At 52.7% G+C, this 26,094-nt stretch overlaps 1 protein-coding gene across 1 annotated transcript in view; it reads left to right on the top strand.

Annotated features, from left to right (window-relative positions):
• The first annotated feature begins 2,460 nt into the window (after positions 1-2,460).
• LHFPL7 (LHFPL tetraspan subfamily member 7) overlaps positions 2,461-26,094 on the top strand; it is a 54,981-nt gene continuing 31,347 nt past the window's right edge. Inside the window, exons 1-2 of the mRNA XM_063402774.1 lie at positions 2,461-3,198; positions 13,295-13,433. Coding sequence (XP_063258844.1) covers positions 2,911-3,198; positions 13,295-13,433 — 427 coding nt within the window. The 5' untranslated portion in view covers positions 2,461-2,910. The remainder of the gene's footprint in view (positions 3,199-13,294; positions 13,434-26,094) is intronic.

The following is a 26,094-nucleotide window of genomic DNA, read 5'->3' as shown; positions in this document are numbered from 1 at the left end:
AACTATTCTATACGGTTTCTGCATAATGAAGGGAGTTATTTAATTGGCACATAACCTCAGAGACTGCTAATAGACGAAAACATTCCAAAGATGAGCAAATTGGAAAGGATGGGATGACTTAGGGAACACTAAATTAACATCTTCTGCCAAAAATTTTGCACCTAGTCCTCTTGGGTTTCAGGGTATACATGGCAGTTGAACAAGGATCCAATGATTTACACAAGAGTTTGATATGCATTACCTCCCCTGGGCTGAAATTTTCTCTCATTTTTGGGAATTCAGAAGAGCTGAAGCTCCAATCCAGAGCTGCTCACTCAATCTTGGATCTGAACTGGAAGTGTAAGTGACAGCAGGTGCTGGAATCTTTAGCAGAACATGACAGTTTAATTATCTGAGCAATCAGTTAAATATGACTTCAGGACATGGGTTGGCCAATGTCAGAGAAGCTGAGGGACTCCTCCCTAAATTAAAATATTCAAATAATAATAAAAAAAGCTGTTTAACTGCTTGATTATTCCCTCTCCACAGCTCAAAAAATAAGTAAACTTTAATATTTGAAAAGATCTGATTGGAATGATCATGTTTGGACAGATATAATAAAGCAGAACAAGACCACGATCCTGGGATTCTCTCTCATATATAGAATTCTCACTACTTTGAGAATACAAATACCAAAAATTATATGAGTAAGGACTTTAACAGCTGAGATCTTACTCTGGAATAAATGTCCTAAACACATCAGGAGTCAAAGATGTCTTTGCACAGAAACTCACAGCACCTTCAATTAGAGACTTTTGGTTTTCTGCTATTATTATTATTATTATTATTATTATTATTATTATTATTATTATTACTACTACTACTATTATTATTACTATTAATGGGAAAACAAGTGTCTGCATGCACAGACAAAATTCCTGGCAAATTTGGCTATGGCTGATCTCAGTCCATGAACCCTCATGGGAATGGGAAGACTGGTACCTGTGCTGAGCATTTCAAAGAAGGGAATTCTCCCACGTCCAAAATTAACTGCTTTTATTAAAACATTGCAATCCCTCCCTGTCTCCTTCCACTGAGCACATTCCCAGGGAGGGAGGTTTGCTCCTCTGTGCCTGGGCACAAGCAAGGGGTGAAGAGTCTCTGTCTGTTTCTCAGTGGGTGAGTTAAAACTGGAGGTTTGAAACGTAAAATTTGGCTTAAAAGGTAAAAAAAAGGTTCACTCCCAGCACCAAGAGCTGTGTTGGTGACCTGCTGTGCAGATGTGCTGGACAGCAGAGCTCTGGGAAGCAGCACTGAGCAGGAGAAAGCAGAAAATCCCCCCCTCCATGTCCTGAGCTCTTCCCAGCCCTGCCAGGGGCTGCTCCTGCAGGAACGGAGCCTTTTCTGCAGGGCTGTGGAGCCACTCGGGAATTATTCCGAATTAGAGAAAGCAAACGGGCTCGTTGGCACCTCCACTCTGCCCAGATGGCATCGCCAGGCTGTGTGGGGCTCACCTCAGATGACCTTTCTCCAATCCACAGTGTTTTCCCCAAGTTCTTGGCCATTTTGTAGCATCATAAATATCTGAAAAATATTATTCTAGTTTAACACCATCTTCTGTTTCTCTGTTCTTTATTCCCCACGTTTTGCTTTTCTAGACGCCTCAAGGAATACAAGAAGCGATGCAGCACATGACAGCAGCCGGGTATTTCTTCAAACCAGGGATATGGGCGATAAAACAAGGCTGAGTGTGATTTTACCCCTTCAGAACTTTCCTGAAGTCACAGGACGAGCGGCATCCGCGGCATTTCTAAATGCAGGACACAGGCACACCCCCCTGAAGCCAGAACGCTGCATCCAGACAGAGCCGCAGCGTTACCGGAGGCTTTGCCCGTGAGTTCAGCTGCAGGAGCGGATGATTCGCCTTCGCTGCCACAGCACTCCGGGCGCACACCAGGAGAGGGTGCCAAGCCCCCGGCTTCTGCTCCCGGGATCCGCACGGGCTTCCCAGGACTCGGAGCCCTCTCCAAGCCTAAAACACCAACCAACGCACCCTGCATCTAAAGAAAAACCTTCTTTTTTTTTTTTAACCAAAAGCTGCCTAGATGTCTTTAACTGTTCCAGCGCTACCGGCACTAAGTGCCCGAAACCTGCCGGAGGACATTAGCGCAGGATAAAGACCTTTTTTTTTGCTTTATTTTAAAGGGGAGCTAATTCTTTATGTGGCTGATGGACGTGGGACCGCTCGGGGAAACAGCTGAGCCCTTGGAGATCGAGAAAACCTGTCAGATCTGCGAGGCACAAACATAAGACATCAATCCGTGCTGCACAGGCACCGTGAGGTTCAGCAGGAATAAAACCTGATCCGTGAAGTTTTTAGCATGACTGTTATAAAAATCCATCTGCACTGGGAGGCGCAGCTTTTACACCTCAAGTAAGCGCAGGCTCCCGGGAAGCCGCTCTGCCTCCAGCACCTTGGAGAAACCTGCGGGATTAGAGGATAGCGCTGCCCGAATCCGGGACCTCCCTGCCACGGAGGGTTTAAATCCCCCGCGCGGTGCCACCCGCGGAATTCCCGCACCCCGCGCTCCCCACGCGTGTCTCCGTCCGGGAGAGCTGCGGGAGCGGAGCCGCAGCATCGCCGTCTGCGGGCACGGAGGAAGGCTTAGAAACACCGCCGAGAATTAACCGCAGGAACACCCCGACTCATTCGGGGCCGCTGCTCGGCCCGCAGCGGGCAGAGAACGGCGTGAAACGCCCCAAAGCGCGCAGGTGACCCCGCTCCCCCCGCCCGCCGCGGGTGTCGCAACCGCGCCCGTCCTCAGCCGCGCCCCGCGGGGCGGGCGGCGCAGGGAGCGCGCAGGGAGCGCGCAGGGCGCGGGCAGCGCTGCCGGCCCCGCGCCCGGCCCCGCCGGCCGCCCCGCGCCGCCGATGCTGTCGGTGCCGGTGCCGGTGGCGGGCGCGGGGGCGGCGCGGGGCGCGGGCTCCCTGCCCCGCCGGCGCACCATGTGCAGCGGCGTCGGCTGCTTCTGGGCGCTGCTGTCCGCCGGCCTCCTGGCCGCCTGCGCCGCCGCCTTCCTCTCGCCGGCCTGGCTGCTGCCGCCCGGCCGCGCCGCAGCCGGCTTCGGCTTGCTCTGGCGCTGCGCCGGGCCGCCCCGCGGCTGCCACGGCTCCGCCGGCCCCGGTGGCTTCGGAGACATCCCCTCCGGTTCCTGGCAGGTGAGCGCCTCCCCGCCGCGGCACCCCCCACCGCCTCTGCCGGGCTCCCCGGCATCCCCCGTCAGCTCCCCGACATCCCGCCTGCCCTTCCCTGGGCTCCCCGGCATCTCCCATCACCTCCCCGACATCACCCGTGTCTGCCCCTGGCTCGCCGGCATCCCTCATCACCTCTCCGGCATCCCCCCGCCTGCTTCGACCTCTCCGGTATCCCCCATCACTTCCCCCGCATCCTCCCCTTGCTTGCTTTGGGCTCCCCGGCGTCACCCCATCACCTCCTGGCATCCCTCCAGACCCGCTCCAGGCTCTCCAGAATGTCTCTGTCCTCCTCACGTCCCTAAGATCCTCCTGTCATCAGCCCAGCGTGCCTTGTCCTGTCTTCCAGCCCTGCTCCAGCATCCCTATCCCGCCCAGAGCATCCCAGGCATCCCCTGCATCCCCCGCGCTGCCCTCGAGCATCTCCTGCATCCCCGGTGCTCCCTCCAGCATCCCTCTCGTCCTCTGCGTCCCACCCGTCTGAGCATCTCCTCAGCACCCCTCGGGTATCCGGTGGTCCCTGAGGGGTCACGTCCCTCTTTGGGATGCTTGGCTGTTTTGGGGTGCTCCATGGAACCCCCGTGTGTTCAGTGCTCAGTGCGGGTCCCGGCCGTGGCCCCGGCAGTGCCGCGGGGCTGACCCGGCCTCCCCGCCCTGCCGGGGCCCCGATTCCCCGGGCAGGCTCCTGCTGGGTGTGCGGGAGGGACTCGGGGGAAGCTGGAGAGGTTTCTGTGCTTCACGGCGGGGCTCGGAGCATCATCCGCCGGCTGAGTTTGCAGGGAGGTGGCTGAAACTGCTGCTCCTGGGACACGTGGGTCCAGGAATCGAGCTGGATGTGGGGCACAGTGGCTGTCCTCCTGCCCGGCCACCCGGGGTGATGCCCTTGCCAGGTTTGGGGAAGGAAAGAGGCCCAGACCTCCCCGCTGGCCCCACGGGGCCCGGGGTTGCTGCGGTGTCCCGGGGTGACAAAGAGCCGCCCGCCGCACTGGGTGTGTACAGGGACCGCACAAAGCCCGGCCCCGGCATCCCACCGCCCGCTTGCCCCCGTCCTTTCTCCCTCCTCTCCCTTCATTCTGAGCTTCTTACCCCGAGGCTGTGAGTGTGAAATCCCTGCCTCTGCTCGGAACACGCGAGCTTGGACTCGCTCCAGGTCGCAGTGAGGGGATCCCCAAAGCGGGGCTGCATCCCCGGAGGTCGTGGCTGTGCCGGGCACAAAGGGTGTCAGCAGCTGGATTTCTCAGCCTGCCATGGAGCTGCGCTGTTATCTCTCCCAGGACACAAGGTCTGCGTGTGGTTGCTTAAATCCCCTCACGGTCCTTAAAACTGGCATTAGAGACAAATATTGTGAATTACAAAGAAAAGAACCAGCTGTATAAACTCCTTCCTATTTATATAAAAAGGTGCAAAAATGCTCTTGTTTCCATGGGCTGGCCTTTGTTCAGATGTTTTTGCAAATATGATGTAGATAAACACTTCCAAGTAATAACAAACTTTAAAGATAAGAACGAAGCTCAGCAATGACTCATTTGAACAAGCTTCAGCCTCTGAAAACACCGAGATCCAGAATATAATGTAGCACAAAGTCCCTGAGTTCCTGAGCTTGGGCTGAGAAAGAGATGAATAATCACAGCACCGAGGGGAGTTTGCAGGGCATTTTGGTGACACGTCCCTGTCACCTTTACTAATACCACCCAAATAATTAATGAACAACCAGTGCAGACTCTCAGAGGAGAGTGCTCACTTGCCAGCTTTGCCATGATGAGGGGGAGAATACCTGTTGTGATGGTTGTTTGATGGGCTGGAATATAATAAAATAGTCCTGACAGCTTTGCTGAGGCTGGCGACAGCTTTGGCGTTCTTGCATGAGCAGCCTCCGAGCGCGCACGCCTCGGTGCTCAGCACGGGGGGAGCCGAGTGCTGGGAACCCTGTCCACGAGTTCAAGCAGGAGATTTCTCTCCGTCTTGGAGACATGGGGAAATCGCGGCCCTTTTTTCTTTGCTTTCAGAGCCGTGACACTCATTTCCAATCTTTCCAGCGATCTGATGGGCAGCTCTCTCTTTAAATGAAAGCCGAACGTGGACAGGAATCTGGGAGCTCCTGAAAAGAGCCTCCAGCGTTTGCTGAAGTGCAGTTTGCTGGTAGCAGGGTGGGAGCTGGAGCTGCCGGGGGCAAAGGGACCTAAAGCTGATGAGGGGCTCGGGAGCTCTTCTAGAGCAGAGCTGGTGGCACATCTGGGGATGCTGAGCACACTGGGGAGGGTGCTGAGTACACTGAGGAGGGTGCTGAGCACACTGAGGATGCTGAGCACACTGGGGAGGGTGCTGAGCACACTGGGGAGGGTGCTGAGCACACTGAGGAGGGTGCTGAGCACACTGAGGAGGGTGCTGAGCACACTGAGGAGGATGCTGAGTACACTGAGGAGGGTGCTGAGCACACTGGGGAGGGTGCTGAGTACACTGAGGAGGGTGCTGAGCACACTGGGGAGGGCGCTGAGTACACTGAGGATGCTGAGCACACTGGGGAGGGCGCTGAGCACACTGAGGATGCTGAGCACACTGAGGAGGATGCTGAGCACACTGAGGAGGATGCTGAGCACACTGAGGATGCTGAGCACTCTGAGGAGGGTGCTGAGCACTCTGAGGAGGGTGCTGAGCACCCTGGGGACGGTGCTCACCGCAGCCGGGATGTCCATCCCGGGGGAACACTGCTCCTTTTGTTCCTGGGTGCAGGCTCGGTGCTGTCCGGTGTTCCCCGCTCCAATGTGCCGATTTGTTGAAGGGGTGGGGAGAGCGTTCAGTCCTGCAAATGATCGTTAATGCCAGTTGTGTGTGCACTTGGGGGATTATGTTAATCATGCTACAAATGATGCTTTGAATCATGTCTGGAGGTTAATTAACATGCCTTTCTTCTCTTAAGAGGGCCTTCATGTCTGCTTAGAGTTGCTGGCTTTTTTCTGCTTCCTTTCATAATTACTTTGCAGCTCTCTAATATCACGGGTACCTTTAATTTAACCCTGTCAGTGCTGCTGGGGCTTTGCACTGAGCTCAGCACCATGATAGTTATTTGATGGGGTGGATTATAATAAATATCCCTGATGGCTGCAGATGTTGTGGACAGGAGACCTTGCAGGAGCTGATGGAAACTGGAGAGGATTTGGCTGGAGCCAGAGAGGAGAAAGGATGGTGATGGTGATATTGCCCAGCCAATTTGTGAGTGAGGCCCTTGGGATCTGTTGTAGGATGAGTTGGAGCTGTGAGGGCTGGAGAGGGACATTCAAGTTGTGCAGGATCCCTGGGGAGAGGGAATTGCTCTTGGGAGGCCAGATAGAAAAAACAGGAGAACTTTTGAGCTGTGAGTGGTTTCATTGCATCTCACGACTTTCTTTTCTTTTTCCTGGTGCCAGATCACTGTGTACGTGCAAAATAGTGCTTCATCCTCAGCTAATTTATTTTCTCTTTCAGTGGGAGCATTTGGCTCATGGGTTCCTGTCTCAGTGCTGCACTTCCGAAGCTACTGCTGCCACATTTCAAATTTCTATTTTTATTTTTCCAGATAGTCTCCAATTATTTTCAGGCTTTGCCAAGCATGTAATCTAAAATAACAAAGAAGCTGATCAGCCCATGATATTCAGGTTAAAACCACAGGCACTATTTGCCTATGGAGCCAGTGATGCCATGCTGGAGCAGAGCCCAAAATAACTTGCTCAGGACGGGGGAGGCTTTGCCCAACCCCAGCAGTTCCATGAGTGGGTCTTTCCTGGGTTTTAAAGCAGGACTTGAAAAGATTCAGCAAAGCTTAGTGACAGTGCACAATAAACCTGCTTACCCTTTTATTAAATCTTCATTGCTGGTTTCTCACTGCATCAGTTCAGCCCTGGGTCCCTGCTGTCACCTGGGGTTTGCCCACTGGGGCCGGGTTTGCAGAGTATTATACTGCAGCCCCAATCCCAGCCAAAAAGCACATGGGGTGCTCGTGGAGATGGGAAGAAATCTGTCACTCTGGAAAATCTGTCACTCCTCTTCTAGCACAGGCTCTGGAATTAGGGAGATGTGCATTGTGACCCAAGCAGGGACTCCTGTGTGTGCTGGCTCTCAGGCAGAGCCTGCTCTGCCTCCAGAGTTGTGTATGAGCCCAGCACATTAACTTGGGATTATCAGGAAATCAACTTTTAGCTCCTCATCCTAAGAACTTCCCAAGAGACCAGACTCTGCCTGCCAGTCCATTTGATTTTTAATTGCGCTTACACACCCTTGGCAGGGTTGTAAGCACTAAGTGTAAGGAATTCTTGACATCACCACCTTCATGCACATTACCCTAGAGCAGACTTTATCTGCTTTCAGCAGCCACCCAGAGTTTTCTGACCTACATTAAACAGGACTGAAAATACCTGGTGTTGGGGAAACCTGTAATTCCTGGGCTGTGGCTCCACATTTCAGTGCCCAAGTCACACACCAGCACCAAGACTCACTGACCTGCTCTCAGCTAAGCTGGGCTGAAAGAGGTGCTGAGACAGAACCAGCTTAAGGCTGGCCTGTGGGAGGTCAAATTGATTGAAAATGCAGGCAGGCTGCTCTCAGGATTAGTTCTGTCCCCTGCCCTCAGAGGGAGAGGGAAGCTGCTTTGCATGAACAAAGAGGTGGTGTCAGCCCGGGGCTGCGGGGCCAGGGGCTGGGCAGGGCCCGGGGCTCAGCTGAGCCGTGGCCACTCCTGGCAGTGCTGGTGAGGTCACACAGGGCCACCTGCCCACACACCCTCCTCAAAGAGCAAATCCTGACCCTGCGCCTCGGCAGGGGCATCCTCTGGGCACACCAGAGGCACTCTGGAACGAGCCTTGCATTTCCCCTCTGCAGGGCCCAGAGCAGAGTCTGGCACAGGCTGGCAGGGACATTTTGGCAGTGGGACATCCCCTCCATCCTCTTGAGGCTGCAAATCCCTCTCTGTCCGGGCTCCTCCTCTGGCTTTGTGAGGAAAAGCCAGATGGGCGAGCTGTGACCCGCGGGGCATTCCCTGGCCACGGCGACCAGCCCGGCTGGGCTGCCAGCGCCAGGAAAGGGCTTATCCCGGGGAAGGATAATGACAGAGTGAGGGGAAGGAGCGCTGAGCGGGTACCCAGCACACTGCACTGCTTGCTGCCTAATTAAAATTTCATTAAGTTGGTTCGAATCCCTTGATGGAGGTCACAGGCACACCATTGATGTGCTAATGTCTTACTTTCCCTCTTTTTTCTGTCTTTCACTACTATCCATCATCCTCTTAGATAAAGCAGTGCCATTAGGAACTGCTCTCCAGCATCCCCAGATGCAATGGCACCGAAAGAGAGACAGCCATAATTCATCAGACATATTATCTGTCTCTTATTTTCTCTCTAATTAAAAAAATGCCCCCCCCCCCAATTGAATCAGTTTGGGCATTAACCCCTCTGGTGTTCTGTTGAACATGCTGGTGAGCTGGGCATTGGAAAAGTTGCCTGGAAGGCCAGGCCTGGCTGAGCTTTGTTTTAGTGGAGGTGGAGCTGAATTTTGTGAGATACCCCCTGTGCATGTGGTGGTGTGGGCAGGTCCCCATTCACCAAATCCTGCATTTGAAGGGGAACAAATGAGGGCTGGAGCCTCTTTTGCATCCCAGCTCAGGGAATCGAGCCATCGGTGGCATCACACCCGGAGCTCTGCGTCCCTGCTGCTCTGGGGATGGGAGAGCAGCGGGCACTTCCCAGGGAAGAGCAGATAGGCAGGAGAAGCTCTCAGATGGTGCCCTAAGGAAGGGAATTGCCGGGAAGGAGAAGCCGAGGATGTGTGGGATCCTCTTCCTGGCCGTCGCTTTAATGCCGCCCAGATGGCGAATGTTTGTTTCTGTGCCTCGTGTGGGGGAAATACGGACGAGCTGCGAGGCTCCATCCGCCCACCCCGGCACGCAGCGCTCCCAGGTGGAGATTCCTGGCTCTTACCGAGATCCCCTGCCCGAGGAGGGGGAGAGGAGGCACCTGCCCACACCTGCATCGGCCTCCTGGGTGCTGCCAACATCCCTGCAAACCCCAAAGCTCAGGCCCCCACCCAGCACCTCCATCCAGCACTGATTTGGTTTTTTAACAAGGTTAAAAATCTTGGTGTCCGTTTAGTTTCTCCTCTGCGGGTGCAGCACGACTCAGTTTAACCCCAAAACATATTCCCATAAGGAAGATTTGATCCCACAGAGCTCTGATAGGAAAGGGTTGCATTTAAAAATGAAGATGGTTGGATTGATTTTGCCACCTCTTCTCTTACAGTTGACTTTGCAGTTTTTCTCCAGCTCATTTGGGGTTTCTTAGATATTTGCTCTCAACAGATACCCCCAAAAAGCCAGGCACACTGTGACCTTCACTTTCCTTTTCCCACTGAGCCTGTGGCTTTATTTCCCAGTTATTCAGGGCATTTATTTTCTGTCCCCATATCCAAAGATGCTGAAGCACCTGAGCAGGGCTGGAACAGCCCAGCAGTCTGTAACCTTGCCCTCAGCCTGCTGGTGGGTACCACAGACCCCATCCAGGATGGCAGCTGCTGGGGGTGGTCAAGTGCCAATTAATAAATTGCATTAATAAACTAATGTGCATCATGACCCAGTTCATAGTGATGGCAGGAGCTTTGCCAGGCTGGTTTATCTCTGCTGAACAAAACACCAGGTACTGTTTCTCAGCACTAAAACCTGGACTGCAGAGTTTCTTTTCCCTTCCTCCTTCCTGCTTTAATGCTGGGTTTCAAAGATGAGTTAACTTTTAAAAAGTTTTCATTAGAGATATTAAGGAATTCTTCCCAGGACGGCCATTATGTGACATTTTAATTTTGATTTTTCTGATGAATGAAACAACATCTTCAGCAGATTTACTGCTTAGTGAATGGCCCAGCCATGGCATGTGTCAGACCTGTAAAACACTAAAATAACAGGCAGGGGATTGTTGTTAATCGGAATTTATTACGCTACATAAAGGCATATTTACAGTCCCACCAGGGGACCATTAATTTGTTTGGGGATAAACAATTAATCTCCCCGGGAGTGGGAGCAGAAAATCTGACACGATTTTCTGTCTTTTCCCAGCGTGGCAGGGACAGGATTGCTCACAGCCTCCCTGGGGGCATCAGCAATGCCCGGGGATGGGCAGCCCTGCTCCTCCCTGGCAGGGTTTGCTCTGGGAGCTCTTTACTGGGATAAATGGGCTTTTTCCTGCCCTGCCTGAGCTGGGCTCTCAAGGCAGCCTCCCTGTTATTCCTCCCCACCCTGTCTATTTTTGGGTTTCAGCCTTTGCATCTGTTTCCTGCATCCTCTGCTTTCTGCTCAAGATGCAACAGGCGCAAACAGGGAGGAGAGAGGGAGGCACTGCACAGTGGCAAGGAGGGAATTTCAGCTGCTCCTCTTTGGTACCTTTGCCCCATGGACTTCTTCAAACTTCAGCCTCTCATTTCTCTTTGAAAGCAGCTTTTTGAATTTTGCAAGAGCAACTCCAGTACAGGGCAGGAGCACTTGGGATAATTCCCAGCTGAGGCCCTGGAAAGGTTATGACAAAAGCGAAATTTCTGTTTTCCAAGAGCACATGAAGTGTTTTGGCAGGTAATGCCAGCACACACCCAGCAGAATGTGGGTGCCAGGCAAAGGGCAGTGGTGTGCCCTTTTCTACTGTCACCTATCTGGGGACAGCTGTGCCCCTGCCACCCCTTCTGTCCCCAAGGGCTGCCTGGCAGCTGTTCAGTGGCTCAGCATTCCTGGCCCACATGGCAGAACCCAAACCTCACCATTTACCTTCACCTATTGCCCAGAGGAATTTTCTCACATTTATTCCCAACGAGACCTTTGTTCCCTCTGCCAAGGCCTGGCTGGATCTGGTGGGGTTTTGGCCACCCCTGTGCACATCAGGATGCTGCCAGCCCTGAGACCCCTCAGTCTGGTTGCCAAACCAAGCTCCCAAACCAGACCAGCTCTTCTGCCAGTTTACCACTCATGCACCCATCCTGTTTGTGCCTTTTTCCTGTCACTTTGTCCTGAAAAAGACTTTCACACTTCTCCATGGGGATTAACAGTCTGAGCAGCTCATCAGCTGTTTCCAGCAGGAACTGTGAGTTTTTAGGGGATTTGAGCTACTACAATTAAGGAGAACCTAGATCATTAAAAATAATATGCTTCACACAAGAGAGGAACCAGCCTGCTTCACAAGACCCCTTTCTGCTGAAAAATTCATTGCTCTAAATAATTAATGGTCCTTGCAAAGGAGGATGGTTTTGCTGGGCGGAAGGTGAAATGCAGACTCCAGGCAGAGGAATCCATTTTTTTTTTGTTATGAATCCAGATTTCCTGGCCATGCTGCTGCAGTGGGGGAGAAGGGCTGTGGCTGCTTTCCCCATGGGGCCCCAGGCTGGGATTGCAATGGGGTCATCCATCCCATCCCAAACCTATGGGTCCCTCCTGGTGTAGGGATGGGGCAGGGGACTCTGCTGGGGATGTCCCAACCTTGTATCTCAAGCTCTGAAGCAGCACTTGTCTGCTCAGTCTGCTCAGGTCCCAGTGGCTTGGAAGGCTCTGGAGAGGAGCAGATATCCCTGCTGGAGCAGCCTCTCCATTTCTCTGTTTGCACTGCTGCTCCTTTTGCATTGCACGTCAGGAATTCATTTATTGCTGGGACAGCATTTGCATTGCTCAGTGCATAAATAGGCTATAAATAAGATGCTGATTTCTAATCACTGCACAGCCCCAGGAGAAGCACTCACACCAGGGTGTCAGGTGCTGCCCATGCTGCCCTGGCCTGTCCCTCTGCAGCACCAGTGTGTCCCCATTGGAGCAGTGACAGGACCCTGCTGTGTCACCAGCACCAGCCAGTCCAGCTGCTCATAACTCAGCAGTCAGAAACAGAGGTAGATGCAGGGCAGTGCCAGCCCTGTGGGACAGCAGCACTAACAGGAGGGGGTTTTCAGCTGTTTGGATCCCCCATTGGCATCACAGGGTAAATCCAATCCCTCTTCCCCTGCTCAGCCTGCCTGTGCTTCCTGCAGAGTCATTTACAGGTAGCAGACTGTTTGTAACCTCTTTGGTGAGGGGAGGTAAATGGAAACCTGTACTGAGGGTTATTTCTGCAATAACCATGGCTGCTCAAAAGCTCAGATAGAGGGGAAAAAATAATAAAAAAAGGAAACTGTGCATTGCTAACCAGAATGTGTCACCAGGACAAGAGGGCTGGACAAGGGTGGAAGTGGGACCTGACCTCTCAGAGCAGCTCCCACACGGGTTATAAAAGCGAGGCTTTTCAGGGAGATGGGAGTGAGAGCTGCCTTGGAGCTGCGCTGCTTTAGGCGGGTGTTGCTGCAGGGTGACTCACCAGGGACAGCAGCATTCCCTGGAATGTGCTGGGGAATGACAGGAGAGCTGGGACCGAGGTGTCCTCCCGCTGTTTGAGGCTGCCAGGAGCTGGGTGCTGGGGGAGGAGGGCCCCTCCTCACTGCCCCTGCCGTGCCCCTGCCTGGGCTGGCACATCCCTGCTGTACAGAGTCCCACAGGCTGCCAGGGCCACCCCGCTGGCAGAAGCAATGGGGACAGGAACAGCAGCAGTGCAGTGACTGAACAGCTGTACCCAGGGGAGAGCTGGTTTGCCAGGAATTAGTGCTTTTCCCAGATTTTAGGCTGCTGGGGGTGGGAGCAGCCTGCCATGTCAGCAGAGCTGCAGTGAGAGCAGCAGTGGGATCCCCAAAATCCCTGCTCATTGCCAGGCCTGCTGAGGCAGGTGCTGTGATGAGATCCATGTCAGCACTCAGCAGAGGCACTGACACATCAGGGACATCTAATGGCACTTGTCTTAGGACGTGGCCCTTCATGCATGTCAGACACCTGAAATTGTCACTGTAGCCCCAGTGCCAGGAACCCCTGGGAGCAGGGGATGGCTGAACCTCGGGCTCAAGACTTAACTGTGGACTGAAGCAACAAAAGGTGGAAGGGAAAAGTTGGGAGAAGCTGCCCATGCCAGGGCTCCACTCCCCGCTTGCAGAGGGGGATTTCTGGGGGGCTGTGGTGCTGGGGTGACCTCTCTGACAGCCCCGTGTGTCCTTTCAGACCAGCGCCGTGCTGTGTGCGGGCGGCTGTGCCCTGCTGGCCCTCAGCTCCCTGCTGGCCATCGTCGCTGTCCTGCTGCCCGGCGGAGCCTGCGAGCGCCGAGTCTGCACCCTGGCTGGCTACATGCAGACAGCAGCAGGCAAGTGATGGGGCTTTGCTCTTTGGGCTGGGAAGAGGGGGTGTCCTTTCGTGGCAGCTTGGAGCTCAGCAGCAGGAGGAGCTCGCAAATCCTAAGCAAGGGTGGGAGAAAAGCAAGTGGCCCTTCTGTGATTGCCTCCTGCATTCGTCATAAAAGCTACTGAACATCACCTCCAAGCAGATACACAGCAGAGCCTGGGCTGCAGGTCCCACTCACTGCCCCCAGCTCAGGATGTTGGGTAGGGCAGGGGGCTGTGGGGGAGATCAGGCTTTCTGCTGGCAGGGTGCTGCTGCACCTCCTGGCATCCAGTGGGTGCTCCCTGTGAAGTGTCCAGTTCCATCTTTGTGGTTAAGCTTTTGGAAGGATTCCCTGAGCTTTGTGCCTGAGACAGGGGTTGCCCAGCCTGTCCTGTATCTCCCCCAGGCTCCCCAGGCAGCCCTGGGACGCTGCACCCACTTAAAATTCCATTGCAATGGCCTGTGCTTCTGCCTCGGGGGAGTGCTGTGCAGAGGGAGAGGGCAGGAAGCTGCACAAACCCCACCCGAGATTTGTCACCCCTGCAGGAGCCATGTCCCTGAATGTTGGACCAAACCTCCCCAGCTGGACACGAGCCATGACAGGAGATTAATGCCCGTTCGTGTCTGTGCCCGAGAATAAACTCCTTTCCTTGGAGAAATTCTCAGGGCCAGCCAGGCTTTGTTCTCTGCCTGGAAGCATTCAAGCTGCTTTGGGGGGAAATCCTGTTACACACTCTCCTCTCCAGGGCTCATCCCATGGGATCTGATTTAGGACAGATGGAGCAGGACAGATTTTAGCCATGGCTGCTCCAGCTCAGTCGGGCTGTGGGTCCACAGAGGCAGCTGCTTGTGCCTGTTCCCCTTCTCCCAGTCTGGAGATTCCCATCTCTGCTGGCTGGTGGCCCATGGGTCCCCTGGGTGAGGGACACAGGCTGGAGGAGCCCATGGCAGCAGATCTGGGTGCCTGGGGGTGACTCGGGGTGGCCTTGCAGGTGATCTCCCCTGCAGGCGATATTTGGGGTAGAAAAGGGTAACCCCACATTACCTTTGTCTGGGGGGTGGCACAGCTCTGTTGTGTCTGGAGCAGATAAAAAGCAAAGGATTAGGAGGAGTCCCTGGAAAGGAAACTGTGGCAGATAAATACAAATGAGGCGCTGCGAGGGGTTCTGGTAATATTGAACAGGCTGTAAATAAACTGTAGGCTCTAAGCGTTATTGACAAATGAAAATTTACTGGGGACGTTTGAGCAAGCTAATGGGTTGCTTTAAACCCTGGCATTGCCTGCTAAGCATTTTGTCTTGTGCTTTTTAATTTTGTGCACTGTGGATTAATTCCCATTCAGAGCCAGGCAGCCCTGAGTCAACAGAATTAAATGGTTTAATGTATTTGGATTCAGAAATGCTGCCCCTCCATAATTTCTCTCCTTGTTCCTCCCTCCCTCCCAAGGAGGAAGCTTTTCAATAGGAATCAGCTGCAGCGAGGTGACAGGGAGAGAAACTCCTCCCCAAAAATCACATTATCTCAGAGAAAAACAGGGATTTTAGGATAGATGAAATTATATGGGAGGGAAGGAAAGCAGAACAAGCCCAGGGGGTTTGGTGGAGTAGCTTTCTGATGGGGGTGGGGGGCAGCTCTGCCAGGGGGACCCCTTGAGATGCTGGCAGAGCAGTGGGGTTTTGTTTCTCTCAAATCCCAGGTTTCCAGGTCCCACAGTCACTTTTTCTATGTCTGACCAGACATTTTCCCACTGAAATCCAAATTTTGCTCTCATTTTCCCATTTCACAAAGCCAACTTGAGGTATTCTTTTAGAGCACCAAAGGTATGAGTAAATAAGCTTAATTCTATAAGACATTGAATCAGGAATCCAATGTCCTAATGAAGAGCCAGGTGCATTCAGCCAGGAACACAGAACACGCCAGGAAGTGCAGGAGCAGAGGGACCAGCAGAGCCAGAATCAGCCCCACAGGCTCTGCCCTGTCTCAGAGAGATGCCCTGAGCTGCACTCACATAAATCCAGGTGCAGAGGCCAAGGATTGATCCCTGAACCAGACAGGAGCCAATCCTGAGAGCAGCCCCACAGCAAGGGCAGCCAGGCTCAAGCTACAGCTTTAACACTTCCCTGCTGTACATTTGGAGAGCCAAGTTGTGCCTTTTGCAGCTCCAGAAGGGAGGAAGGTAAAAACCTCAGGCAGACAGAGCAGAGCACTAATTACAGATGCAGACAGGCCATCAGGGTTCAGGGCTGGGCTAATTGCCACCACACTTTGAAAACATGGGTCATGATGCCTGCACCCACTCCTCAGGAAGAAACCCGACAAACCAACATACCCACACAAATGACAAGAGGATGATCCCTAATGAAAGAGTTCATGAGCAACAGGGAGAGGAGGCAGGATAAAGGAACATTTGCTCAGGTCTCACACACTGCAAAGTCAAAGCTGCCCCAGAAAGATTAGACATGGGGCTCACTAAAATGAAATTTCTGGGGATCCTTTCTCCCAAACCTGCATGGCAGTGCCTCCAAAGAGACTGAGGTAGCCAAACTGACCCATTTATGTGTGGGGTGCCCCAGTCCTCAGCTGTGACCCATTGCTGTTGCTGGAGACTGGGGCTGACCCCAGGGACAGGGAGGGCAATTGGGGGCACAGCTGAAATCCTGCCAGTTGTCCTTCAGCAAAAGCCTCTTTGCTGAGGTTTTAAAAACGGGAGGTAATTCCAGGAAGAAATGTCTCCCACTGGAAGGGGCTGAAAGGGAAGGACAGGGAATGTTCTGCAGGGCTGATTGTGCCTGTCCAACCTCCCTGGTGGCTGCCAGGTGCTGGTCAGGGGCCCGTGGTTTAGAGCTGGACATCACAGTTCATCTCTGCAAGGCTCCCAGAGCAGTTTTGCAGTGACTGGCAGTGGGGAAGCTGCTGGCAGCTGCTGGCACAAGGCCATCACAGAGTGTCAGGCACTGGCTTCACCCACGGGACCTGTGGGTGACGCCCCGGGGAGCCCCAAGGCTCTGCTGTGAGCTGTCACAGCCTACACAATCCCCAGCAGTGTCACTGTCACTGTCACTCCTTCAGGAGTGTCCTGAACCTGGAGGAGCTGAGAGCCAGAGCAGCCTCTGACAGTTTCCAGCACGGACTGTGCTCCACGGCCCGGAGCATCCTCACTCCCATGGGAATGGCCTTCCCAGGGCAGTGAGGCTTGTGACTGATGAAAACTGAGATTGCAGCCGAGGCTGAGCAAATCAAAGAGAAAATCTGGGCAGATTTCTGCTTTGGGGGCTTGTGGGGCTAAGGGAAGGATTATGGGTGTGATCTAGGATTAGGCTGCTGGTGACCAGGCTCCAGCACTGAAGCTGCCTCCATCTGCTGCCTAGGAACAAGTCCTCACAGGCAGGATGAGCAGCCTCCCTCATCCCAAAAACCTCAATAAAGCCAGGACTGTGTTGGTTTTGGGAAGCTTTTCCCTGTGTGCTGTTCAGGGCTCTTGCTTTGCTGGCTGATCCAACCCAGCAGTGGCCCCACAGCTGCCGATGCTTTCCCTGGTCTCTGTGGCCTGGCAGGAGGAGGCTGCAGAGCCTGGCACCTCGGTGAGGGCACAGGAAGCCTTCAGGGAGTTTTGCTTTCACCCCACACTGCTCTCTGTCCCATCAACTCACTGCTCAAGACAAACCCAGTGCTGAGGGCAAATGATCCTGCCCTGCCTGTGCCTTTCTAAGGTTCTTTGGGTTTTAAAGAGCGATTTCCCAGCATCGCCACGACAGAATCAGAACAGTCACAAGACTCCTGCAAGACAGGCAGAAACCCACAGTTATGCAATTCCCTCATTTAGCCACACTGTAATCCCAGGTCTCACGGTAGTCCCAAGAGCTTCTTCCTGGAAAATTTGATCTCCTGTATTGTGCAGCCAAGATCTCTCTTACTGGCAGCAGCACGATGGCATCACAGAGATGGCCTCAGCTTTTGTCAGCTAAGCAGCAGAGCAAAATACAGGAGGCCTTGTCATTTTTGTCTGTTCTTTAGACTCTGATCACCCAGTAAGAACACAGAAAGAGGGAGAATTGTTCATTTTCAGATCAGTGTCAACCTTCTAAGTGTATAAAAATGGCTTGTGCCATTCCCAAGGGAGAGCAGCAGGATGGGTGGGAGGTTTGGGGCAGCCTGTGGGCAGCAGGATCACAGCAGGTCCCTGGCCAGGACGCTGTCCCAGTGTCACAATGTTATTTAGGAAGGCAGGACATGATCCTTCCCCCTCATTGCACCTCCCGTCCCTCCCTTCATCCCAGCCCACCTCTGGGATCGATGGTGCCCTGTTTCTCCCAGCTTGTGCAGGCTCTGAATGGCAAACAGCACCATCATCTGCATCCCTATTGATCCCTCAGACTCCTATTGATCGGCCTGGTGACACAGAGGTAATGTGTAATTAGTAACTCAGATAAAAACAGCACCAGGAGGGAGCTGCCTGGCAGCTCCCATCTTGGCCGGTGTGTCCATGGAGCAGCACACAGAGGGGTCGCGGCTGCCTGTGTTGAGTCACTGAAACTCTTCCCTTCCCTGCAGCCATCGCTCCCTGCGAGGTCTCGGGTCCCTCCCACCCTGCCCCTCGCCCAGAAATCCAGATTGGAATACTGGCCTGAGGAGGGCACCCTGCCGAGCATCCCTTCCCAACGCACTTGTGGCACGGGCGGCTGTGGGGATGCTGGAGAGCAGCGCCCAAGGGTGCTGCAGGACACGCTCCTGTCCTGGCTTCGGTGTCACAGCACACAGAGGGGCACAGCTGGAGCAGACACCTCCCCCAGGCAGGGCACAGTTTGGGGTTGGGATCGACACTAAAAATGTTCGGGAATGGCCAAGGAGAGGAGGGTGGGAGCCGTTCCCAGCCCGTGCAGCCCTGCCACCCCTCCCGCGGAGCCCGAGCGGGGCGGACCCGCTGCCGCCTCCCTGCCGGGCGCTCCTGCGGCTGCCGCAGCCCGGGAGCCCCATCCTGTTGACGCCGAGGGTTTTTGTCAGGAGACATCCTTGGGATTCGGAAGAGGAACTTGGCAGTGCAGGCAGGGGGGAGCAGCGCCCTGTTGTCCAGGCATTGCTTTGATTTTAAATCACCCTGAGTTTCCCTCATCCCTGTTTAAAAATAGCATCTTGGCTTTTATCGCAGAGCCCACGCCGTCCCTCTTCTTGTGGCAGTAGCTTCTTGAAAAACATGCTCAGTCCTGATGCAGTGACACTCCTGGATGTGTTCAATCATCAGAGCATCATTAAGAAAAGGTTGCCATAAAGCTCTTTCCCCATTTAGGAAAGGGTTCTCAAAACTTCAAGAGAAGATTCCAAAAATAAGCAAAGTCCGGTCTTCCTGCAAGGTGCAGCATAAAACCTGAGCCTGGATGTGTCCAGCTGCTGAATTGCAAGGGCAGCTTGTTTGTCTTTCTCTGGAAAGAGCAGTGCTCCCATCACAGCTGGGAGCAGCTGCAAGATCCTCCTCACTGCTCAGGGCCCCGCTGCCACCCTCACCCTCTCCCCTCCACATTTCACATCTTGTCCTTGCAATAGAGACAGCACTCACACCCTGGGAGCCCTGATTCTGCCCCTGGTGCAAGGCTTTTTCCACCCTGCTTTCTTTAATTACATTAGCAAAGTCAAAAAACTGCCTTTGGCACGTTATTATTCAGTCAGTGAACTCTCACTAATTCCTGACACAACTAATAAATATCTGAGGGTACGAGCTGGAGAGGGGCTCGGTCACAGCCCAGCCTGAGAAATGCTCACTCCACAGCCAGTACTGCTCAGGCCTGACTTACCTATGCTCTCATTTTGTTCATTTGCACTGATGCAAGTCCTCTTCTGTTACATTTTTTGCTAATTTCCTCCAGAATTCAGCTCAGTAAAAGCCACAACCATCCTGAGCCTTGGGCTGGTTTGTCCTGGAGCAAGGACTGCCCTGAACCCTGTGGAGATGCTGGGCACCAGCACCAAGCCCAGGTGTTGTTTTCCATCACTCTCTGTGTGCTTAAGAATTTGATGAACTCCTCTGTTAGAAGCAACAATTGACTTTTTTTCCATTTACCTCCCAGCTGGGAGGTGTTGCCTGGGAAGATGTTGCAGGGGGGGAAATGAACTTGTCAGATCTGCAGATCGACAGGCATGAAAGTGGAACCACAAACATCAGCTTCAGCCTTTCAGGAAATTTTTACTTCTGCTGAAACAGTAATTTCTCTGTGCTCACTCCAGCGCATACATTCCAGTGACAGATCATCTTGGTTTGAGAACAATTCCATGATTTTATTTCCAAAACCCAAGATCTTCCTCGGGGAGCCAGGCCATTAAACACAGCAGAGAAAGCAGAGGGGCTGGCAGCTCTCCTCACAGGCAGGCTCCCTGCCACAGGTTAAGTGCAGATCAGCCTTCCCCAGGGCTCCAGCTCGTTTCATGCAAGGTGCAGAGCTGCTGAAGGAGAAGGGGCCAGACCCTGGCTGTGCTGCAGAGCAGCTGAGCCCTGCTCCACCCCAGTGACAGACAGAGATTCATTTCCATCTGACACTTGGACAGGTTTCTTTGCTGGGTTCTCAGCGTGTGATTCTCTCCAGGTGGGTTTTGCCACTTGGCACAGAGCTGCTGCCTCGCTGCCTTTGCCCTCCTCCAGGCCAGGTCCCAGCAGCAGCAGCGTGCCTGGGCTGATGCCAGGAGCAGAGCATTTCTCAGTAGCCTCATTTAGAGAATAAACCAGCCATGTCCTTTCATTGGTTTCTTGGAGAGGGGTAATACATTTCCAGTGGCATCAGTGACAGAAGCAATATTCTTTCATTGCTATCATCAGAAAAGAGCAGCTTTATACTGCAAGAAAGAACTATTTCACTTGTACAAAACATATTTTTTATTCCCTTAAACCTGGGGAAATCCTTGTCATATTAATATGTGTCTGAATTGCTTCTCTTTCAACAGTTCTCCCAGGGATTTGAGCCTAGACCAGTTATTGCACTTGGATGAAGTAACAGCCCATAAAAAAGTGTATTCTGTAAATAATAACAGTGCTTTGTAATAAATGGAAACTACAAATAACAAGTGCCACTGGGACTCCAACACTGCTGCCCCTGAGGAAATACAAGCCCCAAGGAGCCCAGCACTGTGCCAGAGCCACGTGTTTCAGATGGGAAAATCCATATTTCATATGACTCCCTCTGCCTGTGGCTCTCCCCTCAGTTTACAGGCAGTTTGCTCCTTCTGCAATGCAGGACATTTACCTGGATTCTAACATTTTCAAGTCACCAGGGTGGAACTCGTGGGTGTTACCAGAAGGCTCCTCAAACCATGTCTTCCTTCTTGAATTTTTGGTGAGGGCTGGCTTTGATAATTAAACTTTCATGAAGTTTAATTGAGCTTGTTTAGAGAACCACTGCAGGAAAGGGTCCCCCTTCCCTTGCAAGTTCAGGTTGCGTAATAAACCAGATCCTGCAAAGCTGGAGAGCGTTTATCATTTAGCAGCTGTCATTAGTGGCTGCCCAGCCTGCTTGTGGCATGCCCACAGTGCTGGGAAGGATCACGTCCTCTTATCTCCTTGCTGTGTAATTACGTGTTCAGCTGAGGTTTCTTTCCACAAACAGTTTTTCTCCCATTCCCCCTCCTTGCTTAGCTCATGTCTGATGGCTGTTGCTGGGAAGATGGAGACAGATCCCTGCAACCCTCCTGCAGGGCCACCTAAATGTCCTCCTTGCTGTGGGGAGGGAGCTCAGAGCTGAATTTCATGCATCCTGAAGCAATTGTGTAGACACCGCATCATCTTTATTGACTCATCCATCTGCACTGAGCTCAGGGTGTAATGCTGAGAAAAAAGCCTCCCTGTCCTCTCTGATGCTGGCAGGGAGCTCAGCACTGTCAGATCAGTTTGCAGTTCAGTCTGCTCAGGGATGCATTTCAGGGAGCTTTGCTCAGCCCCAGTTCCCAGCCACCTCTGGCAATGCTGGACTGTTGGGCCTGTTGCTGATACCAATGTCAGCAGCATGGGGACAGTCCCTGGCCTTGGGGGGACATGTCACAGTTTGATGAGCAGGTTGGGTGCTGGCTGTAATTTAAAATGCATCTGAAAGTGGGGACAAGGACCTGTCAGGACACAGAGGAAGCCAGTGTATAGAGAAGCCATTACCCATCTGCCAACACCAACATCCTGCCCCAAAACTTAAATGTTGATATCAAACTTAGGGTGAAGCAGTGAGCCCCCCAATGCCTCAAAACCTGTTTTGCTGAGATTACATGAAGCTCATGTAGATCCACCTTGGAAGTCATTGCCTGGTTGGCCCAGCCTTGGTGAACAGTGATTTATCCAGTGATAAATCTGGGTGGCAGCTGCTCACTGTCTTTTGTGTCACAAATTGCCCAGGCAGTTAAAAACTGCTCTCTGTGCACCAGCTTTAGGAGCAGGGGTGCAAAGAGAGAGGATTTCCCAGAGAAAGGAGCAATGAAGATCTGACAAATGGGTCTTTCCAACACCTACAGTCCTGGCTGGCTGTGGGACACAGTCCCCCTTTGGTGGGACACGGGGCCTTTCAGTCCCGCTTTGCTGGCTCTGATTTGGCTCCAGTGTCCTGGATAACTGGGAGGTGGTGCTGGGGAGCCAGCCCTGGGAACAGCCACAGGAGCAGTGGCTCTGGGCCAGATCCACTTCCTTTTTGCACAGCCTGACAATGCAGGGAGTCTGGCAGAGGTCTCTGTCCTCCTGTGGGCACGTAGCACAGCTCCCAGGCGAGCTCTGCTTCGGAAATGTTTTGCTCTGCCTTCCTGTCTGAGCCTGTGCTGAGCCAGATTCCTTTGCTGGTAAGGAACAGATCTGCTCAGAGGAGAAATTTACCCTGCACCGAGTGTAAACACAGATGGAAACGTGCTGGAGCCCTTTTCAAAGTCAAGGGAGTAAATCTGTTTAAAAGGCTGAACATCTGGGGCAGTGAAAGGGCAGGTGGAGCATTAACCCCGGAAAGGACAGTGGGGCTAAGGCAGAGGACACAACAGGAGAAGTGTCTAATTGGAGAAATTACCCCAAAGAGAATAACAGAGAGGAGAAAGCCTCCTTTTTGGATCTTTTTAAAGACTCCTGAGTTCTTTGAGCCCTGTGAGTTGCACCCCAGGCACTTTGGATGGAGCAAGCAGGTCGGCTTTTCCCCTGGACTGATCTCATCTGCCTCCTCTAAGGCAGCATGTGAGGGATGCAGCCCCACGTGTCCTCCAGCAGCTGGGATTAAGCAGGATTTTACCCCTGGTTAGGCAGCTATTGCTGTGCTGCAGAAACCCTGGAAGGACAGACCTGGCACATTCACCCCAGTGGGAATCACCTTCAGGATGGTTTGATCAGCTCTTGTGCTCCAATCCAGTACATTTTCCATGTTCTACAGTAACAGCACTCCTGAACAAAGGCCTTGGTCCTGCAGGGCTTTATTCACTTGCCTAACCAAAGAGCTAAAAACATGGCTAAGCCTTGGATGGCTGAGAAAATGTGAAATTGGGTTCTCCTCCCAGCCATAACCTTGGCAGAAGCAGAGCTCTGGCTGCTAAAGCCCATGAAATGAACAGCCCCTGTTACTCCTGATAGGGGTATAAAATTATAATTACTGGAGGAGCAGTTTCTGATTCAGTGAAACAAGGATCTTCTCCTTTTTGATTGAATTACTCCGTGGTTATTCCTAGCAGACTGGAAGCAGATGGCAAGCTCTGGCCAGGCGTTTAACAGCCTGAGTTATGGCACAGAGGGGATGGAGCTGAGCTCCAACCTGCTGCTCCTGCCTTCCTGCTTGCCTTGGGTCCCCATCCTGGTATATTCCCCAGGAAAGGAGAGACTGGAGGCTGGGACAAGATGGTTTGCAGCAATGATGGAGATGTGCAGCGTGTCCAGTAGCAGAGGGCTCGTTTTGCAGCTCAGGTGGCAGCACAGAAATGCAAAAATATTGTTTCTGTAAATCCAGTGCTGCTTTGGCCCGGGTAGGCACATCTTGACAGCAGTCCCAGTGCACTGTGTCAGGAGCCTGTGGCTCTGGGAGGGGACAGCCACCCTTCTGTCACACAGGAAAGCTCCCCGTCCTTCCAGGCCCAGGAGGAGGAGGATGGACCAAGGCAGACAGGCCCTGGGCTGGGCTGGAACAAACACAGCTGTGTAATTCCTGCCTCACTGCTCCTCCTGCCCCCGTGTATCTTGAGCACATCAATAAAATCAAACAGGCTATTAGCAGCACGGGCTGTTATCAGCCATGGATGGGCACCAGGCAGCCATGCAACCTGCATGTTATGAAGTGCTGCTCCTGCTGCTGCTGGGGCTGCAGTGATCATCACATCTCCTCACAGCTGGGCACACCACAGCTTTTATGAGCTACCCTACATCGAAGGCCCTTTCTTTTTAAAGATAAATAAACATTTCTCTCCCTTTCTGTTTATTTAATGGCATAACAGCCAGCTGATCACTAGGTGAGACACCAATCTTGTTGCCGAGCTGTGCTTACTGCATTGTCTGTTTGATTATTTTTATTGAATAAGCAAATGTTCTCTCGGAGCTCTGAAGTCCTGATGAGGGAGACTCATTTTCTGCTGCTGTGATCTCTTTGTCACGGGTGGGTGATGTATGAAAAGGAATTGCAAATGGGTGTTTACAGCAAGCAGAGTCACAGAACAGCCCACTTCAATTTCTGCTATCTGTCGGAGGCTGTTGTTGGCCATGGTCAAAATTAATTAAGCAGGAAGGAAGAGAGCAGGGAGGCACTATGCATCCAGTCCTGACATTGAAATATTAATGGTGAGCTAATCAAGAAAGAGTATCTATGAATATCTAATCAGCTCACAGTTTGCAGTTTTACTGAAGCAGTGAACTTCTGGGCACAGCCCTTTGCAGGAGGTGTGGGGAGGGGAGGTGGGAGGGCTGCTCTGATCGCTCTATCTGGGAATAAACAAAGAGCTCCTGCCTGTGACAGGGGCTGAGGGACGTTTTCCTTCCACATCTCACATCCCTGCTGCCACTGGATGCTGTTGCATCCTTCCTGCTGTCACCCACAGCAGGCAGGCCAGAGTGTCCCAGAGTGTCCCAGTGCTGTGTCCCTCCCTCCCCAGTGCCAGAGGCCACGTGGAGGGCTCAGCTCCTCCAGGACTGAGCTGCAGCATCTGTCCACATCCAGGTCTTGGGAAAGGCTCAGAACATTGGGAAAAGGCTCAGAACGTTGTACCTTGGACACACAGCCTGGCCCTCTCCCTCCATGCCTGGTACAGGACCCCAGGGGAGGCAGCAGCTCTGTCCCTGTCTCTGCTGCCAGTGTGCTCCCAAGTGGAGTTTCCAAGCTTTTCACGGGCAAACAGGAGGTGATGTTTGTGCTGCAGGGCCAGGGTGCACTTCAGACCCCTCAAGCCCAGTGCCTGCTCAGCTGCTTTCTCCCACCCACCACACAAGCAGGGAAAAACAAGAGGAAACAATCCCGTGGCAAAGCTGGGCCGATTCCAATCAAAGCCACAAAGTAAATGTCGGCGTTGGGTGCCAGGAGTCGTCAAGCATCATTTCTTTCTTCAGTGTCAGTGTAATGAGGGCTGTGGCTTTGGAGATTTCTATTGCTGTGTTTCTGCAAACAGTTCCCTCCTCTAACCTCTTGGAAATTGGATTTTGTGGGGCTGAGCAGTTTGTGTGCAGCAGATAGCAGCAGGACTGATAAGCAGAAACCTGTTTACACACTCACTCTCATCTAATGCTATGACTGGGCAGGCGGCTGCCTAGATTATTTTTTTAATTTCTTTTCTTTTTTTTAAACACTATCAAATGTAATCTTTGTTGGCTGAATGTTTTGCTGCTTAACTGGGAGAAATCTGAACTAGGCAGTTTTAACATGTAACAAACATGAAAATGATGTGAGGAAAAGGATAAAGGTAATTAAGTAAATCTTAAATGGCACTCAGGAAGAATCAAGTGGTGATCAGGAGGGAATAGAAAACCTACAGTGTCCTGTGTGAGGTGATATTTCATGTGCTGCCAAGGGAATAGGGACTGGATACAACTCCAAATGCAGAAAGGAGGGAGTCCTGGCACGTCGCTCTGACAGCCACAGGAACTTTCTGGGAAAGGAAAAGCAAAGCAGATGGCATCAGTTGAGAATAGTGGAAGGTACCAGGGATGTCCAGGGAAATGATGGAGCCCTGTGGCTGCACCCATTGTCTGCGGGAGGGAGAAACCCCCTGACTGGGGTGTGTGGGTGCTGCAGTGCCCAGCTCCTGGGGCTGCTGGGGGAGCCAGCAGCAGGAATTCTCTCTCTGCAACGTGCTTCCCTCCACTGCTCCGGTATAACCCAAATCTGTCAGCCTTTAGGGCTTGCTGAGAAGGTCATCTGTGAGCATGGCTAATTATTTCAAGCAAAGCAGCAGGCTAATGCCACTAACCTGCTCCCAGGGACTGAGCTCTGCCCTGTGCCTCGGCTCCGTAGCTGCACACAAGCTGCAGGGAATTGGGGATGCATGGGGGTGTGTGCAAAGCTCATGGATATAAACAGATCCCACTGGCATGTACCTTGAGCACAGAGAGGGAAATTCACATTTTTCATAGCCGATTCATTCAGTTGTCATGAAAATGCTGCTCCAGCCAGAAGGCAGAATCTCTTCTTTCTGCCATTTAATTTTCTTTAATCTGCTCTTGACATTTATTGAAAGAAGTA

This window comes from Prinia subflava, chromosome 8 (assembly GCF_021018805.1).
Source record: "Prinia subflava isolate CZ2003 ecotype Zambia chromosome 8, Cam_Psub_1.2, whole genome shotgun sequence".
Classification (NCBI taxonomy): Eukaryota; Metazoa; Chordata; class Aves; order Passeriformes; family Cisticolidae; genus Prinia; species Prinia subflava.
Note: the sequence above shows the minus strand (reverse complement) of the source record. Positions and strands in the feature narration are given on the sequence as shown.